Source organism: Salmo trutta, chromosome 24 (genome assembly GCF_901001165.1).
Source record: "Salmo trutta chromosome 24, fSalTru1.1, whole genome shotgun sequence".
NCBI lineage: Eukaryota > Metazoa > Chordata > Actinopteri > Salmoniformes > Salmonidae > Salmo > Salmo trutta.
In genome coordinates, this window is record NC_042980.1 from 11,848,298 (window position 1) to 11,865,018 (window position 16,721).

Consider the following 16,721-nt stretch of genomic DNA (forward strand, 5'->3'; position numbering starts at 1 on the left):
ACATGGAAGTTTAGAAGACGTGTTGTGTTGTCTTCCAAGTGGGGGAATTGAATAGGTATCGCCAAGTAAAGTTTGGTCTAAAATTCTCTGTGCTATGCTTTAAACTACTTACTGTGTAATGGCTGTATGGAAGCGTTCACATATCACCACCATTTCTAAGTGTAGTTTAGGGTGAGCATGGATTTGTATTTCCCGAATGTGTGACACAGACCATAGGGCGTTATGGGGTTGTTTCCAAAGTTGAGAGCTGATTTGGAGAAAACCTCAAACCCAACTTTAAGAACCACATTACAATATTATAAACGTTGATTTAAGAGTTTGTTAACATTTGGGAATGTTTTCTTGGGGTGATCTAAGTTAATATTATATGTGTTTTTGGCATTGAGAAATAGGTGCTACACTCTTTAAAGAGGGCATCTATTGGATGCCGATTCCCTCTGTCAGTTTGCTTCTCCATACTGCTCTAGCTTAGTGCATCTCTTTAATAAAAAAAGTAGTCAAGCAGGGATGTATTCTTCTGCTTTCCAGCAACAACCTTCAACATGATGAATTGGTATTTAATTGTTGCTGCTCACTGTTTTGTAAATATTAAAGCATTCGTATGTTAATGTCATTTATTCCCAAAATTATCTGAACAGTGCTCCGATACAAGGACAAGAGGGTTGAGTCGTGATTCTCTATTCACGGTCCAGATTCCCATTCTTGCTTCTGCTAGCGTTTTTTCTCATACATAACACTTCAGTTGCCTCTAAAGCCGTGCTACTATGTCAGGGGACTGTGCTGACAGCCATATACTGGTGAGTGAGGGTGGGTGGATGAGTGTGTGTGGCTGTGTGCTTGCGTGCAAGCGCATGTTTGTGTTTGTGAGAGGTTGTCTTACATCTGCAGATCTTTGTCTGTGATATAATTTAGAGGTCGGGGAGGACTCCTTACGCCCACCTTTCTCTCACTGACTTGGGCTGTGGGTGTCGAAGTGCAGAAACATGCTAATCTGAATAACAAACAATCCTCTATTTGCATAAATATGACAATTCGTAGCACCATTTGCATTTCATCGTTTTCCCCAAAAATGCAGGTTGTTGTGGGTGTTTTGTAAAACAAGCTCAGAAAAGCACTTTTTGTCTTTCTGAAGTCAAATTATGTGTATGGATTTTTTGATATGTAAGAACTGGGAAGAATGAAACAGGTATCTATCTACAGCCAGGATGCAGGACTCTGGTCCCTGAGGTCTGGGGACAATGGAGTTGTGCACCCCTGATATCCAGCATATGACTGAGCCATGCAGCAAACAGAAAACAGCTCCTGTGGCTTCTATATTCTGGATAAGCTTATGTTAGAGACTCTGCTCCATGAATGCCAGTAAGCTTAGTGAGCCACCATCAAGCAGAAACTACTGGCAAGCTTTCTGCTATTCCACTTTCCATTCTCGGCACCCAAAGAATTTGTTTTATCTCCCTGTCACTTTAGTGACTTGGCTGCTGTTCAACTTTGTTATATGACAAAAGCTAACTCAGTATTATCCAGCAGGACTGCATCTATTCCTCTGACACTTTGATAGACTCCCAAACACACAACCTCAGAGAGATCAACGTCCTCTGCCCTTCATACTCTCTCAATAGCAACACATTATTGCATCAGAAAGATACCGTATATTCAATTTGAAGAGCAACATTCCCCTGGCTTCTTGTAGATTCACCAATTGGAAAAAGAAGGGAGTTTTAGTGTTTTTTTCACAGCTCAGTTTTCTTGCCTAATAATCTTAGATATGAAAACAGTACTGTTTTGCAGGACTTTTCACGTTTCAAATCCAGTCTGGAATTAAAACAGTCCCTGGAATTATCGCCCTCTAATTTCACCATCTAATTAAAGGTAAATATTCTTTACAATTAATAATCTTGCAGTAACATTGATGGGGCCATATCCAATTTATACAGAGAAGGCATTACTGGGATAGGTGTAGCTGGGTTTCTCAACTCCACAATATGTACAGTACATCTTGGTGGAGTTGGGTTGAGACGACTGGGGGCGGAGTGTACCTCGGAGGTACACGGCACGGGTTTAAGAAATTACTTCTTTACAAGTATTGACTGACAGCGACTCGATGTAGTAGGAGGTTCAGTCCGCCCAAAGTTGTCCGCTCTCAACTCCATTGATGTGATGTACATTGTGGAGTTGAGAAAAACTTGGCTAGGGTAGGTGTAAAGTGATATTACCCAATATGCTGAGATGGCTCTAAAACAAGCTGACCCTACCATTGGTATATTTCTTTGGGACTTTGAAGAAGTGTTTGGACTTGGGACAGACGGTCTATCCAGCAGTGCACATTACAGGGTATAAATTGGAAAATCAAAGAGGGGTCTGTACACAGAGCACAGTCGGTGTCCGTGAGGATGAAAGAGCAAGACAGATGGTAATAGAGATGTATGAGAATAAAGGAACCTTTCAATGTGCTTATTAAAGATGCTATTTGTAATATGAGATCACATCACTGATAAGTCAATATAAGGTTTGACCAAAACAAACACACTTTGAGGAGAAGTGATGTGCTGGAACAGATCAGGGGCATACAGGCAATCAAACCAGGTCAGAGTGGTCAGGAACTAGGGACATGATGCATCATCCAGTATTGAGTGATATAACCAGTGGTTTTAAGGATGTTTGTTTCGCTTGGGATGGTCAAAGACAATAAATATACTTTTGTGTTGGATATTGTATGTACGCCACATTTGCCTCGAGTTGGACTCAAAGGTGACGATCCAAATAGCCTTTATATGGTGTGTTTATGCTCACGTATTGTTGGTAGATTTGGTTTCCATAGAAACACGCAGTTCCAGGTAGGTATGACGATTACGTAAGGTTTTATTAAAACAAAAACAACCACACTTGTTTCCTATACAGATGTAGCACAATTTCTGATGTTTTTCTTGTCATTGTTACAATTGCTTTCTCTACTCTTCTAAAGCTCACAATATTTTTTTTTTGCAGTGTTTAATTGTACTCATATCACCTCCATGTTTCCAAACGGTTATGATAGCAATTTGTCTGTAATTGTTTCTTTTTCCCAACGGAAGGGAAATCACAGAGCAGCCTCTTCACTGAGATTGTTGATGACTTTTACTATATGGATGCAGGAAGGTACCTACTTACACAACACCAAATTACCTTCTTGTAATACTGTCGATGGTGCTTTTACAAAATAGCTAGGCTCTCCTCCAATATGAAGCCACTCAATAGGATGCAGGTTAGAAAACAGAGAGTTACCCAACAGTGAATCATCACAAGTTTGATTATCTGATCTCAGATAAGCAGTGTGATTATCCTTATTGTGTACCAATCACTATAGATTACTGAGTATTATTATGTTACAGAATAAATGGAGGAAACATAATTATTTATTTGTGGCTTCAATAACTCCTGTCACACCCTCCGGGCCAGTTCCGTTAAACTTTATCACAATATTTTAATATCCTCTACTGATTATGTTCCATTAAGTGGTGTGTTATATTGATTTTTAATATGTTCTGTGTCTCTGGCAGTCTTTGGGATGTGACTTTTAGCTTACAGTGTTGTTGACAAATATTGCAGAGAGGCTCAGTTGGTAGAGCATGGTGCTTCCTATGCCAGGGTTGTGGGTTCAATTCCCGCTGGGACCACACATATGTAAATGTATGCACTCATTGATGTAAGTCGCCTTGACAAAAAATGTCTGCTAAATAGCATATGTTATTATATTAGAAGAAAAGTGTCATATCTGGATAATGTAGGCAAGCTGTTATTGGTGGTAAAATTATGCAGGAATAACTGAGGGTTCAAGCAAAATACCAGTGTTGAAGAAGAATGTTTTGGCATGTCTACACAAATGCTAGAGGGTTGAGCTTATATGTGACTGACTGGCTCGATTCGGTCTTGTGTAGCAAAATTTGAAATTGTGTTTTTTACGTTGGATAAAAGTAGAGACTCGGAGCTAGAAAATCATAAATTTAATCTAGTGTGCCAGAGTGTGCTCTGGGTGTTGGTAAATTCAGAGCGTTGTCAGATTGGCCGTTCGTAAATTCAGAAAAGTAGGGTTGATTCAAGCGTTCTGACCTAACAACAGCAGTCAAGCACCCAAACTAACTGGCTAACGTTGGCTAGCTTGCTAGCTACTTCCAGACACAAATGAGAGAACAGCTCACTGACCATTTTACTCGCCCTAGCAGAGCTGGTTAGGCTGTTTTTATGTTATCTTGAGCTTTGGTGACTGCAACTGTGCTGCTTGCAACAATTTAATGTTTTTTTTTTGCCAACGTTTACTGACGCCGGCCCTATTCAACTTCAGTTATTCTGTGCTCTGGCACACTCAGACGAGAGTGCTCTGAAATCGGAGTAGATAGCCAGAGCGAATTTACCAGCTACGTCTATCGACAGTTGTCGCAGTGACATCATAAACATTCTATTGAAATAGTTACTTGCATAGCGGAGTCTTTTTTTTAGACATATAACTAGCTAGCTAAACAATTAATTATAATCCCAACTCATAATGTTACTACCCTGCATGAATCTGCAGGTAACTAACCAACCAGGTTCAATGTTAGCTAGCTAAGATTAGGCTATAACTAGCAATGCAAATGGCTGAGATACGAATAATATTATTACACATATCATACACGTAACCTTAGCTAGCTAGCCAGCCAGCTAACATTAGCTAGCTAGCTAACAGTACACTTTAACTTGAAATGAAAATGACTTTCTGACAAAATTAGAAACGTGTAATATCTGAAAATGTAGCAAGCTAGACTCTCTTACTTGTATACATGGATGTATGCTTCTCTCTCTCTGTCACGGATGCCATGGTTGCCATTAATTTGAAGATGTAATCCGGAGACAGGTGTTTTCCAACAGCCTTCTGTGTGTTCTCTTTTCTACTCCATATGCATATTTGTAATCAAACGCCAGAATTTTCTCCATCTACCTAAGCTATCATAATGTAATTCCACTGATTTCAAAACTCAGTCCTCCAGAAAGTGGAGCGCAACTCTTATGCAGTTCTACTACGTGATATCTTTAAAAAAAAACGTGTTCGAAAGGATTACCTACACATACTGACCAGCTCATATTATAGACAGAAGCGTGCTACATTATCTCAGCCAATCATGGCTAACGGGAAGGTTGCTGACTTTTTCTGTGGCTAAACCAACTAGGCTCGTAATTTAACAATTTTAGTCATATTTACAAATGGCATGCAAGTTTGTTATTAAGGCGCATGAAAGTTCACATGTTCCAGAAGGCATTTCTGCCAAAAAAACACATTTTGATTAAAAAAAATAAAGTTTACGTTCAAATGGCTCTCCTGTGAAGTGGTTTCCTGAAATGAGTCACATATGCCTGTTGATAAACATGTGTTATGACTAGGGCTGTGGCAGTCATGAAATTTTGTCAGACTATTATTGTCATGCAAAAGGCTGCCGGTCTCACAGTAATTGACCGTTAATTAACATTAACACGTTTAGCATCTCCAGGCCTCCACACATACAAGCCGCTTATGCACGCCTTTGGATTATCTACATTTTTAAAAGTCTAATAAATCTATGTAATATACACCATCACAATAAATAAATTATTTAAACATTATGATATGAAGAAAATGTATTTAAAAAAAACAGAATATGAGTTGGCCTACTGTATGGTATCTGGCATTGTATCATGCCATAGTCTGTAGGCTTGTTCAATTAGCTGACGAGATATGTTTATAAATCCTGGGCCATAATTTTATATTATATGATTTCATAGTAAGAAGAATATAGTTGAACTTAGCTGAATGAAATAGAAAGGATATTTTTCCCATTACGGAGCAAGTGCGCATGTGAAGTGGCTATGTTGAGCGTAAAAGTGATCATTTGAAGCAGGTCCTATATGCTACATTTAGAGTTATTTGGCAACTTTAGTTACTGATACAAAACCTTAGAATGTCTTAGAAATCAAAACATATATGGGCTGCGTGATGCAACCATAGGCTATTGATGATTTGAGAAAGTAAAAAAAAAAAAAGCTTGCGCTCTCTTCCTTGCCTCAGGCTGCACACACTGTTCTGATCATCTTATAATCTTTACAAATATGTAAAATTAGTTTAGATTTAGAATGGCCCATTATCAAATGGGCAAGAACAAGGGCAGGGGAAAAAAGACATCGGTATAACTCAAAAAGCGAATGGAGGCCTCTTCCCCGCCCGTAGGCTACTCTGGTTATTTCACTCCATGCATCAACCATTGTTTGAGGAACATGCAGCCTCTCGCTGTGCGGAAAGTGATATTCCTCCCAAACTCTGTACACCATGGGCTCTCCAACCAGCTGCCCAGTGCTTAACTTGGGAAACCAAGTGAAATCTATTCAGATATATATCTATAGGAACATGTTTTCACAACGAAACATATTTAATTCAACTGTTGACAGCCCCTATCCTGTGCGCTCGAGAAGGAATGAAGGAGAGAGAGGAGGAGATGGAAACGCATGGTGGTGAGATATTCTGTAGCTAAAAAGGTCAAGTGTCAGCCTATTAATTATGAAAATATAAAAAAAATGCCCTACTTTTCAAAATCAAATACAAATTCACTAATATTGTAGGCTAAACTCTGTAAGCTGCCCTGCACAATCAATGAAAAAGCATTGCCTAGGCCTATATGTTCTCTCCCAGACGAATGGATAGAAAGTTTAGAGCGCAGCATAAGGTAACCAGTCCATCCAGTATGCATAAAAATACAGTCCACACTCAAAGGCGGTTCATTTTGGAGTATAGGCTAGACCAATTATGTAGTACCAAAGACAGTTTAATTCAGATTTTGGGGGGCTTGTGCTCATACAGTTCAAGTCGGAAGTTTACATACACTTTAGCCAAATACATTTAAACAAAATTCCTGACATTTAATCATAGTAAAAATTCCCTGTCTTAGGTGAGTTAGGATCACCACTTCATTTTAAGAATGTGAAATGTCAGAATAATAGTAGAGAGAATGATTTATTTCAGCTTTTATTTCTATCATCACATTCCCAGTGGGTCAGAAGTTCACATACACTCAATTAGTATTTGGTAGCATTGCTTAAATTGTTTACCTTGGGTCAAACGTTTCGGGTAGCCTTCCACAAGCTTCCACAATAAGTTGGGTGAATTTTGGCCCATTCCTCGTGACAGAGCTGGTGTAACAGAGTCACGTTTGTAGGCCTCCTTGCTCGCACACGCTTTTTCAGTTCTGCCCACACATTTTCTATGGGATTGAGGTCAGGGCTTTGTGATGGCCACTCCAATACCTTGACTTCGTTGTCCTTAAGCCATTTTGCCACAACTTTGGAAGTATGCTTGGGGTCACTGTCCATTTGGAAGATCCATTTGCGACCAAGCTTTAACTTCCTGACTGATGTCTTGAGATGTTGCTTCAATATATCCACATCATTTTCCTGCCTCATGATGCAATCTATTTTGTGAAGTGCACCAGTCCCTCCTGCAGCAAAGCACCCCACAACATGATTCTGCCACCCCTGTGCTTCACGGTTAGGATGGGGTTCTTCGGCTTGCAAGCCCCCCCCCCCTTTTTCATCCAAACATAATGATGGTCATTATGGCCAAATAGTTATATTTTTGTTTCATCAGACCAGAGGACATTTCTCCAAAAAGTATGATCTTTGTCCCCATGTGCAGTTGCAAACCGTAGTCTGGCTTTTATATGGCGGTTTTGAAGCAGTGGCTTCTTTCTTGCTGAGCGGCCTTTCAGGTTATGTCGATATAGGACTTGTTTTACTGTGGATATAAATACTTTTGTTCCTGTTTACTCCAGCATCTTCACAAGGTCCTTTGATGTTGTTCTGGGATTGATTTGCACTTTTCGCACCAAAGTACGTTCATCTCTAGGAGACAGAACGCGTCTCCTTCCTGTGCGGTATGACGGCTGCGTGGTCCCATGGTGTTTATACTTGCGTACTATTGTTTGTACAGATGAACGTGGTAACTTCAGGCATTTGTAAATTGCTCCCAAGGATGAACCAGACTTGTGGAGGTCTACAATTTTTTTGTTGTTGAGGTCTTGGCTGATTTCTTTTGATTTTCCCATGATGTCAAGCAAAGAGGCACTGAGTTTGAAGGTAGGCCTTGAAATACATCCACAGGCACCATTCCAATTGACTCAAATTATGTCAATTAGCCTATCAGAAGCTTCTAAAGCCATGACATCATTTTCTGGAATTTTCCAAGCTGTTTAAAGGCACAGTCAACTTAATGTATGTAAACTTCTGACCCACTGGAATTGTGATCCAGTGAATTATAAGTGAAATAATCTATCTGTAAACAATTGTTGGAAAAAACATTTGTGTCATGCACAAAGTAGATGTCCTCACCGACTTGCCAAAACTATAGTTTGTTATCAAGAAATTTGTGGAGTGGTTGAAAACGAGTTTTAATGACTCCAACCTAAGTTTATGTAAACTTCCAACTTCAACTGTAGGCCTATGTAAATACATAAGCTCTAACATGCATATGGGTGTTTTGAATTAATCATCAACTTGGAAAGCACTGTCCATTTCGTTGTTTTAGGTTTTGAAACAACATCCACTAGGATCATGTATTCCACTCAGTTTCAACCTGTTGTTGAACTTCTTACTTCAAATTGATCAATCACAGTCCGGTGAGTTTTAAAAGGAAGATACTGTTTAAATGATAAGTGTTTGATTTGATTTTCGAATCCATTTGCATCGATGGCAGAGTGGTTAGAGGGACAATAGAGCACTCGACACGAAAGCACTCAGAACTGCAGAGCGATGGGGCAGAAATAATACTCAGAATACCCTGACCGTACTCAATGTACCCTTGGGCACATCTGTGACTTGACTGTGACTGTTAAAAGCTGTTATCAGCGGTTATTGCATGGACCGTGGACACAGTGGCAGAAACACAGATGATCATAGCTTCAATTAAAGATAAACAATACCTACTGTAACATGATCTTTCATTTCTTTGAACGCTTATTAATTAATTCCTTAAGAGTTCTGATTCATTTATTGTGGCATGAACATTTTTAAACTATTAGGCTAGTAGTTAATATACAATGTGGGATATTTATATCAGGGCAACCACTCAGCTTCTAATGGACTTGAACAAGGCTCCTAGAACACAAGTGGTTCCAGTATTTTTATAGCTTGCGTACTTAGTTAAAAGGAAATGTAAGAAGTGGCTCAGTTCAATGTTCTGGACTGAAAAATGTTAAGATGTTGATCTCATCTCTGTTATAATTCGTTTTTGTTAATTAATTCATGAAATTAATTATGGGGCGGCTGTGTAAAATACTGCCTTCCGTAGCCATGTTTTCCTAGACATCCAAATGTAGAAAAGGTTGTTGCATGGAGCTCTGCTCAGGGTGAATTGATACAATGCAAAGTAATCAGATCATGTAACAGTAATTACGATAGCATCTGCCGAATAACAGGGACGAGAGGGTTATCCTGAAGATGAACCCGTAGCTTTATGTAAAACAAATTCATGTTGCGGCTCATTAATTCAAATCTCATCATTCAACCCTCATTATATTAATTTGTTTACAGGGATATGAGTGGATTGTTTATTAAGCATTCATGATGCCTGGTGCTCATGATCGAGTATATCTTAAATCTATGGAACTGAACCTTGTAAACTTTAAACTTTCCTTCACTGAGCCTTGATGGCAGCATGGCTGACCACACTGAGCTTGCTAAAAGATTATAGCAGAAACCTGTCTCATATGACCTATCTTATCTACACCACATGGCCAAAAGTATCTAATTCCAAAATCATGGGCATTAATATGGAGTTGGTCCTCCCTTTGCTGCAAAAACAGCCTCCACTCTTCTGGGAAGGCTTTCCACTAGATGTTGGAACATTGCTGCGGAGACTTGCTTCCATTCAGCCACGAGCATTAGTGAGGTCGGCCACTGATGTAGGGCGATTAGGCCTGGCTCGTAGTCGGCTTTCCAATTCATCCCAAGGGTGTTCGGTGGGGTTGAGGTCAGACCTCTGTGCAGGCCAGTCAAGTTCTTCCACACCAATCTCGGCAAACCATTTCTATATGGACCTCACTTTGTGCACGAGGGCATTGTCATGCTGAAGCAAGAAAGGGCCTTCCCCAAAGTGTTGCCACAAAGTTGGAAGTACAGAACTGTCTAGAATGTCATTGTATGCAGTAGCATTAAGATTTCTCTTCACTGTAACTAAGGGGCCTAGCCCGAACCATGAAAAACAGCCCCAAACCATTATACCTCCTCCACCAAACTTTACAGTTGGCACCATGCATTCGGGCAGGTAGCATTCTCCTGGCATCTGCCAAACCCAGATTCGTCTGTCAGACTGCCAGATGGTGAAGCGTGATTCAACACTCAAATCAAATCAAAACACATTTATTTATATAGCCCTTCTTACATCAGCTGATATCTCAAAGTGCTGTACAGAAACCCAGTCTAAAACCCCAAACAGCAAGCAATGCAGGTGTAGAAGCACGGTGGCTAGGAAAAACTCCCTAGAAAGGCCAAAACCTAGGAAGAAACCTAGAGAGGAACCAGGCTATGAGGGGTGGCCAGTTCAAATGTTCATAAATGACCAGTATGGTCAAATAATAATAATCACAGTAGTTGTCGAGGGTGCAACAAGTCAGCACCTCAAGAGTAAATGTTAGTTGGCTTTTCATAGCCGATCATTGAGAATATCTCTACCGATCCTGCTGTCTCTAGAAAGTTAAAAACAGCAGGTCTGGGACAGGTAGCACGTCCAGTGAACAGGTCAGGGTTCCAAAGCCGCAGGCAGAACAGTTGAAACTGGAGCAGCAGACCGGCCAGGTGGACTGGGGACAGCAAGGAGTCATCATGCCAGGTAGTCCTGAGGAATGGTCCTAGGGCTCAGGTCCTCCGAGAGAGAGAAAGAAAGAGAGAGAGAGAATTAGAAAGAGCATACTTAAATTCACACAGGACACCGGATAAGACAGGAGAAATACTCCAGATATAACAGACTGACCCTAGCCCCGCGACACAAACTACTGCAGCATAAATACTGGAGGCTGAGACAGGAGGGGTCAGGAGACACTGTGGCCCAATCCGATGATACCCCCAGACAGGGCCAAACAGGCAGGATATAACCCCATCCACTCTGCCAATGCACAGCCCCCACACCACTAGAGGGATATCTTCAACCACCAACTTACCATCCTGAGACAAGGCCGAGTATAGCCCACAAAGATCTCCGCCACCGCACAACCCAAGGAGGGGCGCCAACCCAGACAGGAAGACCACGTCAGTGACTCAACCCACTCAAGTGACGCACCCATCCTAGGGACGGCATGGAAGAGCACCAGTAAGCCAGTGACTCAGCCCCTGTAATAGGGTTAGAGGCAGAGAATCCCAGTGGAGAGAGGGGAACCAGCCAGGCAGAGACAGCAAGAGCGGCTCACTCCACTGTTCCAGAGTCCAATGGAGGCGAGCTTTACACCACGCGAGCTTTACACCACAATGGCGGCTGTGTGCGGCTGCTCAGCCATGGAAACCCATTTCATGAAGCTCCCGATGAACAGTTATTGTGCTACGTTGCTAACAGAGGCAGATTGGAACTCGGTACTGAGTGTTGCAACCGAGGACTGACGATTTTTACACGCTACGTGCTTTAGCACTCGCGGTCCAGTTCTATGAGCTTGTGTGGCCTACCACTTCGCGGGTGAGCCGTTTTTGCTCCTAGATGTTTCCACTTCACAATAACAGCACTTACAGTTGACCTGGGCAGCTCTAGCAGGGCAGAAATTGGCTGAAATAGCCGAATCCACACATTTGAAGGGGTGTCCACATAGTTGAATTTTGGAATTTGAAGTCCCATGAATGGTAATACATCTTTTAACTTCCCAAAGAGATATGAGTTGTCAGGAAAGTCCATTGGACCTATTGGACCCATTGCACCCTTGTCTTTGCTAAGCTTCCTGTGGTCCAGCACTTAGATAGAAGACATCTACTCATTTCGGGAAACTGTTTTAAAGTGTCAACACGATTCACTGTCTCTGAAATAGCAATTGTTTCCCTGTCAATGAAAGGCAAAATGAAAACAGTCTTTTAGGAATAAAGATGTAGAGTCATTTTAATGTTGTACTCCGCCAAAGACAATGAATCCCGCTCGGGTGCACTGTACTGTATGCATTATGTATTAGATGAATGCTTGTAGTTGCTTATTTTCAGGCTCCCGGTATTGCTGCTCAAACATGAATGAGAGCATGAAGATACGCGTTACAAATGTGCATAAAAGTGACACCTTTAGTAGTGCATCATTTTAGCACTAATATAGCGAATGACCAATAACAGATGATGACCAATTAAGAAATTGGGTTGTGTGTTTTTTTAATTACGTTATTGGGGAGAAAGAATGGTTTAGTTATTTCCTTGTCAGACAGGAGAAAATCTCTGAAAGCAAACATTGTTTATATGGTAGTGCTTTTCATCTAGTAAGTCATTACTGTATGGCCTCTAGGCCAATACTGAGTCAGCTATTCTCTGCTTCTTTCTCAAATTACTGAAGAATTAGTGTTGTATGGATCCTGAGCATCAAATAAGTGTTATTTTGTAGGAAAAGTCCTCTGTTATATGTACTAATTAATCAAGTTCATTTTGTGAGTGATATTGTTTGTTGAATGAAAACAATCTTTTATGAACACTTAATTGGCACTGCGCCAGGCATGTAATTGAGTAAGGGTTGCTCTTTGATTCTGAAGTGTTTGTTTAATGCTGTGCTAGTCAGATATTTCATCTCCACAGCGTTAGCCTTGTGTGCCTTGTGCACAGACAATCTGACATAATTATCTGCATAGAGTCGAAGTCATCAAGTTCATTTCCTGCAATAATGATAATCAGTCCAATTAACCATGATCTTTTTGTTTCCCTGTTTTGTCTGTGTTTGACAGGGATGACTTGCCAAGCGAGGACTTCTTACACTGAGGACGAGGTTCTATGGGGACATCGTTTCTTCCCAGTCATCTCCCTGGAGGAGGGGTTCTTCAAGGTGGACTACTCCCAGTTCCATGCCACGTTTGAGGTCAACACTCCCCCGTACAGCGTGAAGGAGCAGGAGGAAAACCTGCTCATGTCCTCTCCACTCATGGCCCCGTCCCTGTGCAACAGCGGCGAGGGAGGGAAGAACAGCTCCATGGACTGCCTGGAGAACCTGGAGGACAAGGAGAGCACCACCACCAAGCTGCCGTCCAAGCTGCAGAAGATGCAAGGGGGCGGCTGCGGACGGGACGGGCTGCCCATGCCTAGGAAGCTGCTGAGGATGAGCTCCACCACTTCGGAGATGATCTACCCCGGGAGCATGGGGGAGCTGCCCATGAAGCTGCAGCGCATCAGCTCCGTCCCCGGCGTCTCCGATGAGAAACAGATGAACAAGATGGTCTCCAAGATCAGCTCCGATCCCATCAGCCAATCCGTGGCAGACTTGCCCCCCAAGCTGCTAAGGATGCAGGGGGGAGGGGGGGTAGGGGGCCGAATGGACGGACACCTGCCCCCGAAACTCAGAAAGATGAATTCCGACCGCTTCACGTAGAATGGGCAACCCGTTTTAACTTATTACACCCCTACCCTTATTCCAACCCTTGTATTATTTCAGATTTATTAAAAGACATGATTCTTATACTCAAGAAAATGTAGTGTATAAATTCGTACAGATATACCTTATATAAAGGGGGGTGATGGAATACAGAACATTTGTTCCTGGATGGAAGCATACGTGCTATGATGAAAGACCTCTGATTTTTTCAGGACAATGTATGATTAGCACAATCTGGCATGTACAATACACTAACCGCATGCAAAACAGATTCGCTCTAATTTCTGGCATGACATTTACTGCTGTGTTATTTTACAGAGATGATTTGAACAGTGACATTACTTACAATGGGTCCGAACATTTGCACAAAGCCATATGGTTTACAAAATGGAAAACCTATATTACATGGGTCTAATTTACGGCAGAGAAGGCTACATACATTTGATTTGAGTTGGCTGCTTTTGTTGTTTAATGTAAAATTGTGTGGCAACATTCTGTTAAATGCATGCTACTATTATTGTCTTAGCTAGACAAAGGTAATAGACACAGATGTTTAGCCTTTACTATATTACCTTGTTTCCATTTCCACGTTTGTTCACGGCGGTATTTTTGGTATTTCATGTATAGGAGGATATCTTACCATGTGAGATTTTACAAATTTCTTAGTTCAGCAAGCGTACTGTATGTTGCTGGACGATGCAATCTATATTTGCAAATGCATGGTCCACATCATATGACAGATTGGAACTGGGCACAATCTTATTAAGCAACGTGAACTTACTTTTCAAGGTAACGCTTATGTTGAAAGGGCCAATACTACCGCCTTATAAGCACAACATAACCATTACACAACACACAGTACACTATTAAAGGCACTATTCATGGCAGTAAGCATTTATGGCATTTCAGGCAAATGTCCTGAGCAGTACTGTCCAATGCCTCTTTTACATGGAAGTAAAACAACTGAACACATGGTCATGTATGCCTTCTCAAACAGTCGTTTTGAAGTTCAAATGATTGTTTATTCGACATTTCATTTCAAACATGTGCACCAAAATTTCAAGTTAACTGTCACCGCATAGATATAGATTTAGAGGTGGACCTATATTTAGGAAAAAGTAACCACCTTTGTCTTAAGAGTCTATTATGCTCCCTCTTTAAAGCAATAATGTTATTATTAATGACTATAATCTTTATATACCCACAGGGTCTGCAGCAGCCCCATTACCAGTATATTTACTGAATCAATGCCATGGAACCTGGTCCTACTAAAACCATCAATGACATTGTATGATACTCAAACTCTTCAGGAATAAAGATCTAAGAGCAATTCTTGACACGTTGATTTAATGGGACACGGGTAGCTTGCTTTTTGCAGACACTGTCAAACAAATTAAAAAAAGGCTTGCGTAGAAGACCAAAATGTATTAAAAAGGCCCAGTTGTTATGGGATATTACATAATATGTTACAATATGTATTGAATGTACTATATGAATAAGTTTGATTGGGCTTTATAGAGTTACCTAAAGTAGTTTATTATATAATTCAATGCAGTATCATATCAAGCTTGCTGTTAGTTAAGTCTATTCTCTATCCAGAGATAAGCCTTTGTTCAGAATCTTAATAAGCTATTTATAATATATGAGATAGATATGAATATGAGAGCTCCTGATGCCATTATCCTCAGTGGATCTGGAGTAGAGTCTAAATCCTCATTATGCACCTTAAATCAGCACTTACCGCTACTGAGCCAATTTCACTTTATCACCAAGGAGATCTTTGCAGCCGGTGCCATTTGCCTTTATCATCTGCCCTGAGAACGGCGGTGTCGCTGAGATCTCTATCCATTAAAGGTTTCATAACCGCACCCCCACAGAAAAACTGCACCCACACTGCATTCATTGACCTATGTGAACTTTGAAGACGTCGAATATTTGTCATATGTTCTATATCCCCCATAATTCCTGGAACAAGACAGGGAATAACAGAAACTCTGACTTGCGATGCTCCTCAGACGTGTTGGTTGAATTAGAATTAGCAGAGCAGTGTCATTGAATTCAATTCCAGGGCTCTGCTGATGTGGCTCTCTTTGTTTCATTGGCTGTCGAGGGTTTTATAAAGTGTAAGGGAGCTTCACCACAATAAAAGGCAAAAATGCATGTTGATATCTGAAGAGTTAAACATGTGAAGGAGTTATGAAAATGTTCATGCTTTTTCATACTAATATCCAGGAAAGTGAGGCTGCCTATTGCAAGGTAACTGCAGTCATTGGCAGCTGATTAGGCAAATAAATTCAATTTAGAGCTGGCTAGTAATGCACTTAAAATGACTCAATTCTCCGTTTGCGTCCATCAGCGGTTCCATAGAATCCAAACGGTTCTAAAATAAAGACCCTCTCTCCATCGATTTGTTTTCTAAATAACAGAAATGTTCTTCTATTCAGCAATTTGCAATTATAATGCCACTTTGTTTTCATATCACGACAACAGTGGCACTGAGTTAAATATTAAATGCTAAATATAGCCTGTTGACTTACGACACTGACTGTTTGCGCCTCTCTCTCTTTCTCTCTCTCTCTGACTCTCACTCTCTCTCGGTGAGTGACAGCCGAGAAGACACTTTAGGAATTCTACATTTAAATCATCTGCACCAGAGTTATGTTGTCCCTAAATAGCTTTATGGAGTAGTTGCTTTATGTCTGACACATCTTAGATTCAATTATAGGAAAGTGATTCCATCATCATCAAATTCAATTAGTGACGTACCGTACAGAGAAAATTAAGTGCCAGTTGTTGCATGCAAGGGGATTGTTTGAGATCAGAGTGGATATGTCCTTCATGTTATTGGAACGATACTCTCAGATTCACTCATCAAAAATGTAATGGGGTTCCACTATAATAAGGAAACATAGTATTGCAGTGCTGTAGTTGCATTGATGCCCCATCTGTAATATTGCATGTGTCAGTGGTTTCATAGAACTTAAAACCAACCTTTACCAACATGGTACGGCTACTAGAGTGAAGTTGGAACTTAGGTCCCGGACACACAATACTGGAGGATAATCTCACATGGTGTAAAGTGATGACCTGCTTCTATCCAGGGACACTGAAAGCCATTTGCCTTGAGGATGAGTTTACAGAACTGTATGGGGATTTCCCA

The 16,721-nt window shown here is 40.9% G+C and overlaps 1 protein-coding gene across 1 annotated transcript in view; it reads left to right on the forward strand.

Moving 5' to 3' along the window:
• The window catches only part of LOC115160694 (G protein-activated inward rectifier potassium channel 1), a 35,686-nt gene extending 20,795 nt beyond the window's left edge, over window positions 1–14,891 (forward strand). The window contains exon 3 of the mRNA XM_029710960.1: window positions 12,921–14,891. Within this exon, the coding sequence (XP_029566820.1) occupies window positions 12,921–13,558 (638 nt within the window). The 3' untranslated portion in view covers window positions 13,559–14,891. The remainder of the gene's footprint in view (window positions 1–12,920) is intronic.
• Window positions 14,892–16,721: the final 1,830 nt, after the last annotated feature.